Source organism: Acomys minous, assembly GCF_964271855.1.
Source record: "Acomys minous genome assembly, chromosome: 6".
NCBI classification, from domain to species: domain Eukaryota; kingdom Metazoa; phylum Chordata; class Mammalia; order Rodentia; family Muridae; genus Acomys; species Acomys minous.
The window spans coordinates 110,514,520-110,533,044 of NC_140487.1; the positions used below are offsets into that span (position 1 = coordinate 110,514,520).

General features: G+C 49.9%; 1 protein-coding gene across 1 annotated transcript in view; it reads left to right on the top strand.

Moving 5' to 3' along the window:
* Positions 1–530: 530 nt before the first annotated feature.
* The window catches only part of LOC311601012 (blood group Rh(D) polypeptide-like), a 29,830-nt gene continuing 11,835 nt past the window's right edge, over positions 531–18,525 (top strand). The window contains exons 1-5 of the mRNA XM_084788325.1: positions 531–692; positions 8,725–8,917; positions 11,608–11,758; positions 14,432–14,594; positions 16,932–17,098. Of these exons, the coding sequence (XP_084644451.1) occupies positions 548–692; positions 8,725–8,917; positions 11,608–11,758; positions 14,432–14,594; positions 16,932–17,098 (819 nt within the window). The 5' untranslated portion in view covers positions 531–547. The remainder of the gene's footprint in view (positions 693–8,724; positions 8,918–11,607; positions 11,759–14,431; positions 14,595–16,931; positions 17,099–18,525) is intronic.

Sequence of the window (18,525 nt, forward strand, 5' to 3'; positions counted from 1 at the left end):
CAGAGGCAGGTGGATCAATGTGAGTTCAAGGCCAGCCTGGTCTACAAAGTGAATCCAGGACAGCCAAAGCTGACACAGAGAAACCCTGTCTCAAAAAAACCATAAATAAACCGGGCGTGGTGGAGCACGCCTTTAATCCCAGCACTCAGGAGGCAGAGGCAGGCGGATCGCTGTGAGTTCGAGGCCAGCCTGGTCTACAAAGTGAGTCCAGGACAGCCAAGGCTCTGTCCTGACAGCCCTGTCTCGAAAAACCCAAAAATAAATAAATAAATAAACAAAATTAAATAAATAAAAAAAAACTGAACATGATAGGAGCTCCCACCAGGAATCCAGCCAGGACCGGTTGAAACAACAACCACGTTGAATAAACGTGTGGTCTCTTCTTCCCATGAGATCCCTACACACCATGTTAGGCCAACCCAGCTGGCCCTGCAGCTTGAGATAAGACCTTTGGCGGGTGTCTCTCCTATCGCTCCTTCCAGTGGGTGTTGGGGGACGCCAGTGAGGCCTGGTGCCGGCAGAACCTGGGCGCAGTAACAGACGCAAGATGGGCTCCAAGTACCCTCGGTCCCTCCGCTTCTGCCTGCCCCTGTGGGCCTTCCTGCTGCAGGTGGCTTTCACGCTCCTCTTCACCTTTTTCATCTCCTATGACGCCCCCTCGGTGGATCAGAAGTTCATGGTGTTGTATCAAGGTGAGGGGCCTGGGGAAGTGGGTCAGACGAGGCAGGGGTGGGGGGGGAGGTCTGGGGCTCTCCAAGGGCACAGGGGCTCCTTTATACAGCATTCCCATTGGTTACACGGAGACAGTGTGGGCGGGGCTCCAGGAAGACCCTGGATTTCTCTCTTCCGTAAGCTCCACCTAGATCTCTGGGTACAGAGCAGAGCATCTGCATGTCTGTGATCCTGAATTCCCTGTGCAAATGGTCATCCCTTTTCTGACTCTCCCTTCTCTCTCCTTTGTGGCAATGACTGTTATGTTGTGTTGTGGGGTGTCTCCTATATGCCTTTCTTTTAAAAAAAAAAAAGACAAGTTTACTTAAAAAATTTTTTTAACTTAAGTGCATGTGTCTGTGTGTACGTGCATATGAATGTAGACACCCTTGGGGGGCCAGATGCACCACATCTCCTGGGAACTGGAGTTTTAATAGTGAGCCACTCAACATGGGGTGCTAGGAACCAAACGCGAAAGAGCCCCTGCACCGCCTCTCCAGCGCCCCCTTGCTGGCTCTTTTCCTATACTCCATTTGCCCTGTTCCCTGCCCCCTCTCCAAGGCTGGAAAGCCTGCTTTGGATGTGAATTTAGAGCCAGAAAGAATGGCTGCAGGGGAGTGGAGAGAGAGGGTTATTTTACGTGTGTCTGTAAGGAGTGAGAGTGACTCAAACAAGTCACACATCCATCGTGGTGTGTGTTTGCTTCTGCACAAATGCACAGAACATCCCGACACATCGGAAGCCTCTCCTCTCCCAGGCTGACAGGATGCTCATGATAAACAGTGATGCTCCTGGAGGGTTGTCTCAGAGACAGAGCTACGGCCCAAGCCTGGCTGAGTGGCGGCTTGTTCCTCTGTGACGTGAGCTGACCAGTTAGCTGGAGGCATAGGAGGTCATCCCGAGGCTCCTGGCAGTTGTAATTCCTTTTCTTTTTGCCTATGTGGTTTTGTTTTCGTTTTTGTTTTAAGATTTATTTATTGAAGGGGCTGGAGAGATGGCTCAGTGGTTAAGAACACTGACTGCTCCTCCAGAGGTCCTGAGTTCAATTCCCAACAACCACATGGTGGCTCACAGCCATCTATAATGTGATCTGATGCCCTCTTCTGGCCTGCAGGTGTACATGCAGACAGAGCACAGTATACATAACAATAAATAAATAAATCTTTAGAGAAAGAAAGATTTATTTATTGATTGTGTATACAATGTTCCACCTGTATGTATGCCTGCCCACTGGAAGAGGACACCAGATCTCTCTCTCTTTTTTAAAAAATTCTTTTGTGTTTTATCGAGACAAGGTTTCTCTGTGTAGCCTTGGCTGTCCTGGACTTGCTTTGTAGACCAGGCTGGCCTCGAACTCACAGCAATCCACCTGCCTCTGCCTCCCAAGTGCTGGGATTAAAGCTGTGCAGAATAGATGTATTCTTAAAATCTCTGTAATAAAACAGATATTTAAAAAGATAAACAGATAAGGCTGGAGAAGTGGTAAAGGGGTTAATTGCCCGAGGACCCAAGTTCAGTTCTCACAAAGCACATTTGGTTTGGTTTGGTTTTGGGTTTTTGATTGGTTTGTTTGTTTTGTTTTGTTTTTTGAGGCAGGGTTTCTCTGTGTAGCCTTGGCTGTCCTGGATTCCCTTTGTAGACCAGGCTGGCCTTGAACTCACAGTGATCTGCCTGCCTTTGACTCCCTGAGTGCTGGGATTAAAAGCGTGCACCACCATGCCCAGCTTTCCACCAAACACATTTGCAACTCCAGCTTTAAGACATTTAATGCTCACTACTTCTGGCCTCTTTGTAACAACAACAACAACAACAACAATAATAATAATAATAATAATTTTATTATTGTTATTAAATAAATAAAAAGGATTCAAAAATTTACCATAATCTTAGCACTCGTGAGGCAGGTGGATCTCTGAGAGTTTGAGGCTAGCCTGGTGTACAAAGAGAGTTCCAGGACAGCCAGGGCTGCTACACAGAAAAGTACTGTCTTTAAAGAGTCAAAAATAAAAATAAAAAAAAAGAAAGAACTAACATGTATAGAAAGATAAGAACCATCAGCTTTTAGATTAAAAACAAAACAAAGCAAAACTGGAGGTGCTAATGTTCTCTTCCACCAACCTGTAAGGACCGTCCTGAGGTTCTTCAAGGAGCATGAGCCTCTTCAGGGAGCATGTTTCTTCTGCTGCTGCCCATGTCTGGGTGACAAAATTTATCACCAGACTCCAGGCATGTGACTGGACTACAGCTGTGCATGTTATTTTCTATTACTGGGGTGAAACGTCACGACGAAGGCAACTTATGAACGAAAACATTTGATGGGTCTACAGCTCCAGATGCTTAGAGTTCATGTGGGTGGAGCGAGGGCCATGGAGGCAGGAAGAGCTGAGAGCTCACATCTCAGAGGCAGTAGGCCGAGAGTACACTAAGGATGGGAGGAGGCTTTTCAAGCCCCAGAGCCTGACCCTGTAACACACCTCCTCCAACATTCTCAAACATTAACAGGCCGGCTGGGTGGTAGTGGTGGTGGCGGCAGTGGCGCACGCCTTTAATCCCAGCACTCAGAGTCAGAGGCAGGTGGATTGCTGTGAGTTCAAGGCCAGCCTGGTCTACAGAGCAAGTCCAGGACAGCCAGGGCTACTCAGAGAAACCGTGTCTCAAAAACAAACAAACAAACAAACAAAAAACCAAACCAAACCAACAAACAAAAAGTAACAGGTCCTAGCTGGGCGTGGTGGCGCACGCCTTTAATCCCAGCACTCGGGAGGCAGAGGTAGGTGGATCGATGTGAGTTCGAGGCCAGCCTGGTCTACAAAGTGAGTCCAGGATGGCCAAGGCTACACAGAGAGACCCTGTCTCGAAAAACCAAAAAAAAAAAAAAAAAAAAAAGTAACAGGTCCAGTAAAAGACCAACAACTCAAACGCGTGAGCATATGGAGGCTGTTCTGAATCAAACCACCATACTGTGCCAGTTCTTAAGGTAAGAAACACAAAAACAGAGGCCAGGCTTGGTGTAAATGAACAATGTTATGTTTGTTCTGGGTGGAGATGTCAGTGAGATGCTTAAGGGAAGCAGGATCTATCAGTCACCTATAGCCGTGTAACAAACATCCCCAACTTTAAGTGCCTTAAAGAAGCAACTATGTCAAGCCGGGCAGTGGTGGCACACACCTTTAATCCCAGCAGAGGTGGGTGGATCTCTGAATTCGAGGCCAGCCTGGTCTACATAATGAGTTCCAGGATAGCCAGGGCTACACAGAGAGACTCTGTCTCAAAAAAGCAAAAGCAACCATTCACTTACCCTTGACCATGATTCTGTGGCTCAGCGAGCGGGCAGTTTCACTTAGGGTCACTCACCTATCCTAAACCTAGAAGTTTAAGTGGGCCAAGATGGCTTCACCTGCCCTCACTTCCCCGTGGCAAGCAGTTGGTGCTGGTTGGGAGCATCAGGCCAGCCTAGACAACAGGGTGGAGGGAGGTGTTTGTACAATGTCTACTGATGCCCCATTGTCTAAAGGTAATTACAAGGCCGAGCTCACGTGGGCGCGACCTACATCCAGAGGCATGTTCCACTGGGGGCCATTACCAGAGCAGTTTACCACAGTCGGCCCATCCTAGGGCTGCTGAACTGGGGAGCTATCTCTTGAGACCCTTGCTTCATAAGGTACCCATTGGCCTGGGGTGGGGGGCAGGGAAAAGGGTTATGGGAAAACAGGAGGGGTTTCCCAGGGATGAGTGAGTACCCCACACCTGGTACCTTCATCTCAGGGAAAGCTCTATTCCTATGGTGATGGTGGGATGGGATGGAGCAGAGACTCTGGAGAAGGGGGTGGTGCATAGTGCTGTGGCCCCCCCAAGGCTGTCAGGAAGGGGCTAGAGTGGGTGGGCAGGACCAGAACAGGGGAAAAAGGGAAGAGTTCTGTGTGGACAAATTCAAGGGCTGAGCTGTAGTTATCTAAATACATAGGCTCAGAGAGGGAACTGTCACTAAAGCAATGCATCTAACGGACAGCAGGCTCCATACATTAACCTACGGTGCTCTGGTCACAGCACCATTGCAGAAACCAATGGGCAGGGGTCACTAGCCATTTTACAGGTTAGGGGGCTGAGACACACAGAGAGAAGTAGGCCTTAGGCCTGACAGGCAAGCTCGGGGGTCTGATGTGGTGTAGACAAGCAATGAGATGCTCGTGCTGAGCTAGACCTGAGGGGACCGAGGGAGAAGCAAGAGGGTGAGGAGTTCGAACCGCTTTGTCATCGTTTACCAGCTGTGTGACCTGTGCTGGTCACAGCGGCCCTCTGTGCCTGCCTCCCTCCATCTGTAAAATAGGAAAGATAAGTGGCGATTGTCTCAGACTGTGAAGTTAAGAAGTGGGTCCTGAAGCCAGGTGTGGTGACACACACCTTTAATCCCAGCCCTCGGGAGGCAGAGAATCGCAGTGAGTTCGAGGCCAGCCTGGTCTACAAAGTGAGTGCAGGACAGCCAAGGCTACACAGGGAAACCCTGTCTCAAAAAAAAAAAAATAATAATAATAATAATAATAGAAATAAGTGGGTCCTGGCACGGGAATGCTAGGGACTGCCTCCCAGGCTTCGTGCCTTGCTGCTCTGCTCCGAGGAAGACTCTCTCTGCTCTGAGGTAGACAGAGAAACTCCTCCTCCACCCATCCTTTCAACTCCCTATCAAATTCCAAACACCTTGCAGTCCACTAGTTTATCAGCCCTGGCTGGTGTAGTGCCAAATAGCTCTGAGGGGCTGAGGCTGACGCCCATTGAGGTGTCTCTGAGCGGGACTCAGGCCTGGGGTTGGGGGGTGGGAAGAGCTGGGCATGAGGCCAGAGAAGAGTGAGTCTGAGCCTGGAGCCTCAAGGAGGCTGGAGAGGAAAAGCCGAGGGCGGGGGTGGGGGTGGGGGCGGGGAGGGCGCCTGAAGCCAGATGTTATCGCTAAAGAGCTGCACAGGTTCCCGAAACAGCTGTCTGCAAACTGGTACGCTAAGTCTCCTCTTCCAGCCTAAGGCACCAGTTTCTTCCTCGGGGACCCTATGAGGCCTCCCCCATACCTGGAACTGATGGCAGCTGGACCAGGAAATGCCCCCACCCCATCCTCTCACTTTCTAACCATCAGGCTCCACCCACCCTCTTCCTCTCTCCCGCCCCTTAATCCCTTCTTTAGAGACTATCAGGCCCAATCCTATGGTTTCCAGAGAGGGAAACTGAGGCTCAGAAAGGGCAAAAGACTTGCATGAGGTCCTTTAGCATGATGAGGCACAAAGCAGAGCGGTGTGTTGTTGTGTTGCGTGGCCCTGAGAGAAAGTCACTGAGCTTGCTCTGGTGGTCCCTCGCTCCGTTGCTGCAAAGTGGCAGGCAGGTTGTGTTTAAGAACAGTGTGCAGCCAAAGGCTGAACTGTACCGGGGGTAGGGGATGCGGGGTGCATCGGACCCTCATACAGGTATTTCCTGCTTGTCTCCTTTTTTTTTCTTTTTTCTTTTTTTTTTCTCCCGTTTTTCGAAACAGGGTCCCTCTCTCTCTCTCCCTCTCTCTCTCTCTCTCTCTCTCTCTCTCTCTCTCTCTCTCTCTCTCTCTCTCTGTGTATGTGTGTTAGCCTTGGTTGTCCTGGACTCACTTTGTAGACCAGGTTGGCCTCGAACTCACAGGGATCCACCTGCCTCTGCCTCCCAAGTGCTGGGATTAAAGGCGTGCGCCACCACTGCCCTGTTCCTGCTTGGCTCCTGCGGAGTTTGAACCACTCCAAGAGGATGTGTGCAAAGGATGCCACATCCCTCCCCTCACCCTGTAGTCTTGCTAAGAAGATGGGCTGGAGAAGGGACCCTAGCGCTGTGCCTTTCCTCCCACAGCAGGGGAGAAGGTACAGCCTCCGCTTAAGGCACTAGATCCCGGGGCAGGCTTTAATCCTTGGCCACCTCCTGCATCCCAGGGATGTCATCACCCACTGAAGGCCTATGTCCGACACTGTGTGTGTGTGTGTGTGTGTGTGTGTGTGTGTGTGTGTGTGTGTGTGTGTGTGTTCTACAATGGCCGTGCCTTTCAGTGGCCTCTGACACCAAAGGAACTTGGCATTAATGAGAGTGTCCGCCTTGTATGGGAAAGGTATTCTCCCGCCGACCGAGGTCGAAATGAGCCGCTTCAAACTAAATTAAAGTATAAATGTAGGCTTATTGGGGGGCGGCTCTTGGGCAGGCTCCCCAACCTCACAGGAGGGGGGGGGGGTCTGTGAAGTCAAGGTGCAGAGGGAGACAGAAAAGAAAGGGTGTGAGCAGAGTGAGAAAGCGCCCACAGGAAATGAGGGGGAGAGAGAGAGAGAGAGAGAGAGAGAGAGAGAGAGAGAGAGAGAGAGAGAGAGAGAGAGAGAGAGAGTGAGCCTGGTGGTCCTGTCACACCTGGCTAACAGTATGCAGAGTCAAGACTGAGACCTGAGGCAGGTGGTTTCCTCTTGTAGTGATTGATGTAAATAGCTCTCTCCTCATGCCAGGCCCTGGAGGAACAGTTTCAATAGTGACTCCTCCATCGCATCGGCCTGAGTCCCCTCAGAGATCACTTAGGAACATCTCACCATGCATAGAGAGTGGGAAAATCCGTTTCACCAGAAGTTCCATTCTTTGGCATTCTGTTGGCTGGGATTTGGGAAAGAAACTGCCCAATCAGGTTGTCATGCGGCTGAGGCCTCTTTCGCACAGAAGGCTGGAGTGGCCAGCACACCATTTATACTGTGGTTACCATAGTAACCGCCATCAGGTGTGCTGATACCATAGCGTGCGGGTCAGCTTGTCATGTAGTTTGTGAATGAAAATGAGGACATAGTTGAGAAGGTTTTGGTGGTGGTTGTGGTGGTTTGGTTATTTTTTGAGACAGGGTTTTTCTGTGTAGCCCTGGCTGTCTTGGAACTCATTTTGTAGACCAGGCTGGCCTGACTTGAATTCTCAGAGACCCTCCCTCCTCTGCCTCCTGAGAGCGCTTGGGATTACAGGCGTGCGCCGCCAGCCACCGAGACCAGCAGGAGGAGGAGGTTTGTAGTGTAGCCATGGGGATGAGTGAGTACATCTGGAGGCAAGTAGCAAGGGTCCAGACGGAACCGGGCTACACGAGAAAAGAGAAATGGGAAGAGGAAGAGAGGACAGAGTGGGGCAAGCCAGGAGTGAACCAAAAGGACAAACCAAAAAAAAAAGAAAGAAAGAAAAAAAAAAAGAAAGAAAGAAAGAAAGAAAGAAAAGAAAAAGAAAAAGAGAGAGAGAGGGAGACCAGAGAGAGGGCTCGCACAGGAGAGCAAGAGCGGGAGCGAGCATGTGACCAAAATGTCAGGGTTATATAGGAAAGAGAAGCTGGGGGAAGGGAAGAGAAGCTCCGTAGGTCGGAGAAGTTTAGGGTAAGGGGCAGGGATGAAGTGAGCAGAGAGGAGCCGAAAGTACTGAGTGAGCCTGAGGCCACTGTGTACTTTGGTGTGCTATTTGTTAGCCATTTGTCCTGGGTTTCTTGGGGGCCTGACAGTTTGTGTCTTTGAAGGGCTTGTGTCCTTTGCTGCTCAGAGCATGCTCGGAGATTGGCTTTGAGCACTATCTAAGAAGACAGAGGACGCCGAGTATGGTGGCGCACGGCTATAATCCCAGCACTCGGGAGGCAGAGGCAGGCCTGATCTACACAGTGAGTCCAGGACAGCCAAGGCTAAACAGAGAAACCCTGTCTCGAAAAACCAAAAAAAAAAAAAAAAAAAAAAAAAAAAAAAAGGAATGTATTTATTATGTATATAGTGCTCTGCCTGCATGTACACCTGCAGGCCAGAAGAGGGCACCAGATCTCATTACAAATGTTTGTGAGCCACCATGTGGTTGCTGGGAATCGAACTCAGGACTTTTGGAAGGGTAGCCAGTGCTCTTAACCTCTGAGCCATCTCTCCAGCCTCTGACCAAGTTCTCTTAAATGATCTCAGATGTCCCGTCCGGTGACCACTCAGGACAACACTCACCCCTTCTGTCTTTGTCTTGACCCCTCCCCTCTCACAGTCCTGCAGGATTTGACCCTTGTGGCAGCCTTGGGCTTCGCCTTCCTTTCCTCATCCTTACGGAGACACAGCTGGAGCAGCGTGGCCTTCAACCTCTTCATATTGGTCCTTGGGGTGCAGGGGACAATCTTGCTGAACCATTTCCTGAGCCGGCTCTCCCAGTGGAATGTCAAGAGCGAGCTTGATTTGCGCAGGTAACTGAAAGCAACTGGTCGTGTGGGTGCTTAGAATGTGGAGAGGGAAGGTTCTAGAAGAGCATGGCTTCTCTCTCTTTCTAGCTGGACATGGTGGCACACTGTCATCCCAGTGATTAAGAAGTAGAGGAAGAAAGATCAGAAGTTCAAGGTTACCCTCTGCTAAGTAGTGAGCTGGAGGCTAGCCTGAGCTACTAGACACACGGTCTTGATAAACAATTAAAAAAAAATAAACGATTTAGAGCCACTGCCTGTGGGGATTGGATACCCCTTGGGTTGTGTCAAAGGACACCCTGGAGATTCTGACAGCAGAGGCCCTTGGCTGGGGCTTCTGTTGCGTCTGTTTAAGGTCACACAAAGCTTTTTAGCCTTTGGCACACAGGCAGACTGGAACAGAGGCGGTTCAGGATTGTTCCCCTGTGATGTCCGCAGGGACCTGTTGTCTCTCCCTGCCACCTGGCTGCCATGCTATCCTTCCAGCTGTGACTTAGCTGGCAATGGCTCTGCAGGTTTGTACAGTGGCACCCATCTGCCTGTGGGCTTTGCCTGCCCTGCTCCCTGGCCTGACTCAAACGTGTACTCCTTGGCTTGGTGCCAAATGGGTTCTAAATGAATCCATATAGGGCAGAGGCCTTCAGGATTCCTCACACAGTAAGGACTTGGTAAATGCTCATGGGAATAAAAAACGAAAACAAGGGGGCTGGAGAGGTGGCTCAGTGGTTAAAAGCACTGTCTGCTCTTCCAAAGGACCCGGGTTCAATTCCCAGCACCCACATGGCAGCTCACAACTGTCTGTAACTCCAGTTCCAATGGCAACACCCTCACACTAAAATAAAATTAAATGAACTATTTTTTAAAAAATGAAGACAAAAGGATTCTTCAGTGAGTGATTTCTACTACCTGGCACACCTGGTGTAAGGGATAAAAAAAAAAAAACCAGAACCTTGCAAATGCTAGGCAAGCTCCATCCCCAACCATTGGTGATTTGGGTTTTTTGGTTTTTGGTTTTTGTTTGTTTGTTTGGTTTTTTGAGACAGGGTTTCTCTGTGTGGCCCTGGCTATCCTGGACTCCCTTGGTAGACCAGGCTGGCCTCCTCGAACTCACAGCAATACACCTGCCTCTGCCTCCTGAGTCCTGGGATTAAAGGCGTGCACCACCACGCTGGGCTACTGTTGGTGATTTTATTTGTTCTTTTGGGAAATGGGCTCAGGTAACCCAGACAGGACAGCCTTGAATTTCTGATCCTCCTGCCTCAACCTTCTGAGAGCAGAGCTTTCAGGCGTTCAGACACTGCCACACTTGGTATACCTATGGTTCTGCAGATCAGACTCAGGGCTTTGTGTACATGAAGCAAGCACTGTGCCGGCTAAGCCACGCCCAGGTTCCATGGATGTATTTATTTTATTATTTATTATTATTTATTCATTTACTTTTGGTTTTTGAGACAGGGTTTATCTGTGTAGCCTTGCCTATCCTAGACTCACTTTGTAGACCAGGCTGGCCTTGAACTCCCAGAGATCCCCCCTGCGAGTGCTGGGATTATAGCTGAGTGCCCCTGCGAGTGCTGGGACTGACTACAGCCGAGTGCCACCATGCCCGGCGCTAGTGGCTGTCTTTCCAGCTCCATGCTCTCTTGTACACAGTGAGGGACTCAGTGGTAACCTAGCACCATCCGATGGAGGACTGACCCTTAATCTCGGGCATCTCACCGGTTTCTGGATGCCAGTATCATTAAATCCCTATGGAGGAGAGGTTTCAGGGGAAAGCTCAGGGCTACCTCCCCCCAGGAAGCCCTCCATGCGAAATCCAGTAGGGCCCAGCTCTCTCAGGGATCCATGTGTTTCCCCAGCCAAACCAGAAGCACTTTGAAAGAGAAAATGTTTTTTCTCTACTCAAACTCCCACACTGAACCTGCACCTTTGTCCAGGGGAGGAAAGATTTGAGAGTCTTCACGACGGTAGCCTCTAACCACAAGTCCCCTCTTCAAGTGCCTGACAGTCTTTGTGTTATACACACATAGGCAAAGCCGTCCTTCTAACCCCTGCCATAGCTCTGGCATCTTATTTTACAGGTGGAAGCTCTGTTTGATTAAGCAGCTGCTTGGGTGGTGTAGCTGGGATAGGAAGCCAGGGCTTAAACTACTTCCAAACTTTCCAGCCTAGTCCCCCCCCCCCCCCCCAAGGAGAGAACCTAGGACGGTGGTGGGCCAGCAGGTGCAGAGCGCCCCCTGTTGGGCATCTGAGAGTGGTGACAGCAGAAAAGGAGCCCGGGGTTAGGGGTGGGATTCAGAGAGCCCTTGTCCCAAGGAAAGAAGAAGGCACTTTGAATCCTTTGTAGGAGAGGCTCGGAGCCTCTGAGCTTCCCTGTACAGTGGGTGTGTGTGCAAAGAAAACTCAGATCACAGGTGCCGCCTTGGGGAGGGACTGGGCAGGAGACTGTCGCCCTGTCCCACCCCACACCTCTGAGACAGTGGCCTTCCTGTGGTTGCACCTGAGACTACACTTCCTCATGTTCCTTTTCTCTCACTCCCCTCTCCCCCTGTCTCTCCCTCCCCCTCCTCTTCCTTCTCCCCTTCCCTCCCTTCCCCTTCTCCTCCCCCTCCCTCCCCCTCTCTCCCTCTCTCCCTCCTCCCCCTCCTCTTCCTTCTCCCCCTCCCTCCCTTCCCCTTCCCCTCCCCCCTCCCTCCCAGCATCCAGATGGCTACCCTGAGCACCGTCCCTCTGCTCATCTCAGCGGGCGCTGTCCTGGGGAAGGTCAACTTGGTACAGCTGTCTGTGATGCTGCTGATGGAGGCCGTGGCCTTTGGTGCCCTCAGGTTTGCAGACAAGGAGATCTTCCAAGTGAGTCCTGGGGCTGTGAGGGGGACCTTGGAGACGAGACGGTGGGAAGGTAGGACACGGTGGGCCCCCACCTTGAAGAAGTTTTGGAGTTTGAAAATGAAGGCAGGCCCCAAGTGGAGCTGCAAGTGGTTACACGCTATGGATGGTTAAACACAGCAAGTGAAGGCCTGGAGCATCACATGGTTATTATGGGATGCGTAAGATGAGTTCCCAACATATATAAATCAGGGTTCTCTAGAGAGCCAGAATTGATAGAATATATATATATATATATATATATATATATATATATATATATATATATATATACACACACACATGTGTATGTGTGTGTGTGTACGTATGTATAGAAAACACACACACACATGCAATTTATTAGAGTGACTTACCGGCGGTAGACATACTAGTCCAACAATGGCTGTTTCCTCAATGGAAAGTCCAAGAATCCACTAGTTGTTTAGCCCATGAGGCTGGATGTCTCAGCTGGTCTTCAGTAGACCCTGGAGTCCTGAGGAAGCAGGCTTGAATGCCAGTGAAGGAGTGGACTTAGAGAGAGAGAAAGAGAGAGAGAGAGAGAGAGAGAGAGAGAGAGAGAGAGAGCTCCCCGCCCCTATCACCACCCCCACCCTGCCCCCACGTCCTTTACTCCAGAAGGAGTGGCCCAGATTTAAGGTGGAACTTCCCACCCCAAAGATTGAGACTTAAGGTAGGTCTTCCCACTTCAGTGATTCTGCCTTGAAAAATTGCTCACGGGAGCACCCAGCCTCTTGGGGTTCAGCTAATTCCAGATGTTGTCGACAACCAAGAGTGGTCATCGCAGAGTCACCTTGGCAGTAGTCCAGAGAGGTACATGTTGACTGTCTTTTTTATTTTATTTTTTTTTTTAATGGCTTGTTTTTGTTTTAATGAGACAGGGTCTCACTCTGTAGCCCTGGCCAGGCTGGAACCTGCTATGTAGACCAGGCTAGCCTCAAATTCACCAAAATCCACCTGTTTCTGCCTCCAGAGGACTGGGACCAGAGGCATGCGCCACCAAGGCCAGCCCTCACGGCTTCCTTTAAAACAGCTCAGGGTCAGTGTAACCTTCCTGCTGCGAGGTGAGGAGCTGTTGGAAGCTGAGGTTTGAAGCCAGCTGTAATGGTGCCAATGGTCCAAATGGCACTGGATGTGCCGTCAGAGATGGGGGTGTGTACCCCAGCTCTGGCCCCAGCAGAGTCCCCATGATACCCATTACAATAACTTTACCCCAGCCTCTTCATTTGCTCCGGGTGGGTGGCGCTACTGCCTCAGAGGTCCGGGGAGGACGCGTATTAAATCCCCTGATATGCCACAGAGCGTCACAATGACAGGACTGTTGTGAGCTGAAGAGCTGCCTCAGTGTGGAAGAGTAGGGCTAATCAAGCCTGAGGATCTGAGTTCAAATCCCCAGCACTGTTTAAAAACCTAGGTGCCGTTGAGGATGTGCCATAACTACAAGCGCTATTGCCGGGGTGTGCTGCCTGCCATGTGGGCTCCAGGCTCAGTGGGAAGACCCTGCCTCAAGGAAATAAGGTGGAGAGGGATTGAGCAGGACACGTGATGTCTTTTTCTGGCCTGTTTGCATGAATCTGTACACGTACATGCATATACCACCCCCCCCACACACAAATCCTACATCAAAGGAGAAGGAGAGACTCTTAATTACGGCTTTACTACTGTGACAAATACCCTGACCAAAGCAGCTAGGGGAGGGAAGGGCTTATGTCAGTTTATGGCTTCCAGCCTCTCACATAGGGAAATTAGGGCAGGGTGTCAAGGCGGGAACCAAAGCAGATGCCATGGAGGACTGATGCTTACTGGCTTTCTCAGTTTGCTTTCTTTCTTTCTTTTTTTGTTTTTGTTTTTGTTTTTTGTTTATTTTTTGAGACAGGGTCTCTCTGTGTAGCCTTGGCTGTCCTGGACTCGCTTTGTAGACCAGGCTGGCCTCGAACTCACAGCGATCCACCTGCCTCTGCCTCCCGAGTGCTGGGATTACAGGAATTGCGCCACCACTGCTTTCTTATATAACCCATGACCACCTGCTCAGGCACCACATCGACTCACATCATCTGCGTCCTCTCTCTCGTCTCATCTCCACCCACCCCTCCCCCCCCACCCCCAACACACACCATGGTTCCTTTATATTATTTGGTTTCTCCAATCGCTCTATGCTGTATACTCTGCTCTGAAGTTTTGAATCTAGGAACCAAAAGTAGTAAGTACACCACACCACGGTCCTTGCCAATGATTCAAAGACATAACAGATGGCAAAGGGGACTAGGGAACGATACAAAATTAGCATCAGTGGGGAGTGGGTGAAGAGCCCATCAATTTGGAGGGGTTTTTGGAAGACCCTGAAAGCAGCCTTTACTCCAAACCCACCAAGAATGAGGCCTAAGGCTTATTAGATTAACTATGCATAGTTTGGGGTGGGGGTGGGGGGAGTAAGGGGATGGGGGGTAGAGGTGGGGGAGGGAAGTAGTTGGGGGTGGAGGAGGGGGTGGAGGCTGTGTCACTTGTCACTCCAGGCTTAGCTGTCCCTGAGCTCTTCTGAGGGGGGAGCCAGCTGACTGGGCTGGGTAAACTCTGAACACCAGGTCAACTTATAAGCCTTCTGTTTTGGCTTCCCAACCAAACTACTGTGTTCTGTTGTAGATGGAGGAACACACGATCATGATGCACGGGCACGTGTTTGGGGCCTATTTTGGGCTGCTTGTGGCTTGGTGCCTCTCCAGGTCTCTGCCCAAGGGAGTGGATGAGAAAGCCCAGACAGAGAAAATCCAGATGGCCACGAGCTCCAGTCTGTTCGCCATGCTGGGTAAGGACAAGAGGGCTGGGCAGTCCCTTGCCTGGACAAAGTGGTGACATTCACTACACAAGCCCTGCTGAGAAATCTTCCTGTGGCCTCTGACCCCAAGTGTTCTGATCCCGTCCATCCGTAAAGGCCCCTCTCTTTCTAATAATGTTGTTGGCCTCTTATAGCTTTGGATTAAGCCTTTCATTTTAGGGAACCTCTCTTGAATAGTATTCGGTGGAGATATGGTGTGGCGGTGGTGGTGCGCCCCTGGACGTCAGTGCTCAGGAAGCAGAGGCTGGAGGATTGAAAGTTCAGAGAGGTGGCCGGGTATGGTGGCGCATGCCTTTAATCCTAGCACTCAGAAGGCAGAGGCAGGAGGATCACTGTGAGTTCGAGGCCAGCCTGGTCTATAAAAGTGAGTCCAGGACAGCCTAGGCTACATAGAGAAACCCTGTCTCGAAAAAAAAAAAAAAAAAAAAAGTTCAGAGAGGCTCAGTACATTTGGCTTTAAATAAGTTTATATGTATTTTTTTGTCTCTAACAGAAAAGAAGATGAGCAAGGAAAAAGTATGAGGAAAATCAAGAATTATGATAAAGAACTGCGGGGCCGGTGTGGTGGCACACGCCTTTAATCCCAGCACTCAGGAGGCAGAAGCAGGCAGATCGCTGTGAGTTCGAGGCCAGCCTGGTCTACAAAGTGAGTCCAGGATAGCCAAAGATACACAGAGACACCCTGTCTTGAAAAAACAAAAAACAAAAACCAAAAAAAGAAAAAAAAAAAGAAAGAAAAAAGATAAAGAACTGTAGGGAAGAGCTGGGGAGATGGCTTCCTGGTCAGAGCCCTGGCTGCTCTTGCATGGGACCTAGATTTACTCCCTGCACCCACATGGTGGCTCACAACTGCCTGTAACTCCAGTTCCAGAGGATCCTATGGCCTCTGCAGGCAGCAAGCATGCATGTGTGCATAGATATAACTTATATATGTATGTATGTATGTGTGTGTGTGTATATATATATATATATACACTTTTTCTTGGATTTTTTTTTTTGAGACTCAGTTTCTCTGTGTAGCCTTGGCTGTCCTGGACTCACTTTGTAGACCACGCTAACCTTGAACTCAGAGATCTGCCTGCCTCTGTCTCTCAAGTACTGGGATTAAAGGTGTTCCGCTACCACGCCCAGCTGCATAAATATATTTTTAAAAGATTATACCTTTTAAGAAATATAGGGAGTTATGGGCCAGCAAGATGTTTCAATGGATAAAGATTCTTGACACCAAAACTGATGATCTGAGTTCATCCTTGTGACACATGGCAGGAGGAAGAAGATCTTTTTTGTTTTGTTTTGTTTGTTTGGTTGGTTGGTTGGTTTTTGGTTTTTCGAGACAGGGTCTCTCTGTGTTAGCCTGGGCTGTCCTGGACTCACTTTGTAGACCAGGTTGGCCTCGAACTCACAGCGATCCGCCCGCCTCTGCCTCCCGAGTGCTGGGATTAAAGGCATGTGCCACCACGCCCGGCTAGGAAGAAGATCTTTGCTCTGGGGCAATCTCATATAATTGCCTAGGCTAGCCTGTAGGTCATTATGAAGCCCAGGCTGGCTTGAGCTCATTGTAACTTTTCTACATCTGCCTCCTAAGAATTGAGGTAACATGTCTGAGCCACCACACACACACCTGCCCTGCATTAAAAAAATAATTTAGCAAAGCAAGGACAGCCAAGGCTACACAGAGAAACCCTGTCTCGAAAACCCCAAAAAAAGGGCAGGAGAGATGGCTCAGCTGTTAAGAGCACTGTCTACTCTTGCAGAGGTCCTGAGTTCAATTCCCAGCAACCATATGGTGGCTCACAACCATCTATAATGAGATCTGGCGCCCTCTTCTGGCCTGCAGGCAGAATACTATATAAATAATAGACATTAAAAAAAAAGACTTAGATTTGTGTATGACTTCTTTGCCTGTACGCATGTATGTGCATCACGTATGTGCCTTTTGGATCCCCTAGAACTGGAGTTACAGATGGTTGTGAGCCACCATGTGGGTGCTGGGAGAAAACTCCAGGTCTTCTGTAAGGGCAGCCAGTGCTCTTAACCACTGCAGCATCTCTCCAGCCTCTGCCTTGTGCTTTAAAAGGAAGCGTTTGGCCACCAAAGACCAGAGTGAGACCTGGCCTTTGAAGATTTGAGTGCTTGTCCGGCAAATGTGTCGTCTATTTTCCACCAACCTGAGCCTTCAGAGGGGAGGTGACCAGCCTCCCTTGCTAGCTTCAGGCCTTTCCGGTCACCCTGGGAGACTGCCAATCCCCCCCCCACTCCCCCCTCCCAATATGGCATAGTCCTGGCTAATGGCCCTCTGCCCTCTAGGCACCCTCTTCTTGTGGATATTCTGGCCGAGTTTCAACTCTGCTCTCCTGGATGGGTCAAATGAGAAGAACTACTCTGTGTTCAACACCTACTGCGCCCTTGCAGTCAGCACAGTGACAGCCACTGCCATGTCAGCCCTGACTCACCCCCAAGGGAAGATCAACATGGTGAGGAGTGAGAAAGCTGCCTCCTGGGCAGGATGCGTGTCTCTGCGCCTAAGACACATGCTTGTGGCTCTCCCGCAGGGCCAGGCTATGGGTGAGAAATGCTCCCGTGATGGGGACCTTCCGTGTCTTGGCAGGCTGTCTGGGGCCTGGTGTGTGTGTTTAAATCAATCCGTGTTAATATCACGCAGACCGGGACAGTGGGCCCTGATTCTGTTAGTTGTTGGAGGCAACCACACTGAGCAACAGTCAGCAGAGCAAAAATTAGCCTGCCTTTCTTCTTCCCTCAAGAAATGTCACTGGCCAGTGGTGGCGCAGCCTTTAATCCCAGCACTGGGGAGGCAAAGGCAGATGGATCTCTGTGAGTTCAAGGTCAACCTGGTCTACAGAATGAGTGCCAGGACTGCATAGAAAAACCATGTCTCAAAAAAAAACAAAACAAAACAAAACCCAAAAGATAGGTAATACATGAACATACAGGAACAGTACTTAATATGGAGTGGGTGCTGTACTGCTACATTGGGGGACACTTTGTGGAGAGGAGAAAGACAAAAGTCAGGCTCAGCCAGCCAGAGGCACTTGGAAGAGAGGACTGATGGGGTAGGAACAGGGGTGGGGTGGATTTGAGGGGAGCCAGGCTCCCAGCACAGTGTAATCACTAGGGGAGGTTGGTGTGTCCACAAGTGAACTTGGTGGTGACAGGAATTCTAGAGGCAGACAAGGCAGGGTTGCTTAGGAAGGCTAAGAGGGAGAAGGAGTCAGGTGAAAGCCCAGAGCTCTAAGGCCCAGAATTGAGGGGTCACAGAAGGCAAGTGTCCTCTGCTTCTACTGGACAGAGGACAATGGTGGAGATGTGACCCAGGAGCCAGGGACAGCGTCACAGGGGCCTAAGCAGCAAGTAGCTAGTGCCAATGAACATGGTAACAGTGGCTGCTGAGCCCAGGCTAAGGTCTGACTCAGTGCTCACAAGGACTCTAGTGCTGTGATAACGCACTCCATTACCAGAGCTCTGAGGCCCTCTTCTGGGCTCCACAGCACTAGCCGTGCATATAGTGCAGAAACATATGCAGTAAAACACCCATAAAGAAGCATACAAATAAATAAATCTTTTTAAAGTTAAAAGAAAGAGAGAAAGAAAGAAAGAAAGAAAGAAAGAAAGAAAGAAAGAAAGAAAGAAAGCTGGGGGTGGTAGCGCATGCCTGTAATCCCAGCACTCAGGAGGCAGAGGCAGGCAGATCACTGTGAGTTCGAGGCCAGCCTAGTCTACAAAGCAAGTCTAGGACAGTGAAGGCTATGCAGAAAAACCCTGTCTTGAAAAAAACAAACAAACAAAAAACAAAAAACAAAAAGTAAAGAAAAGAAAAGATGAGGGCTGGAAAGATGGCTCAGTGGTTAAGAGCACTGTCTGCTCTTCCAGAGGTCCTGAGTTC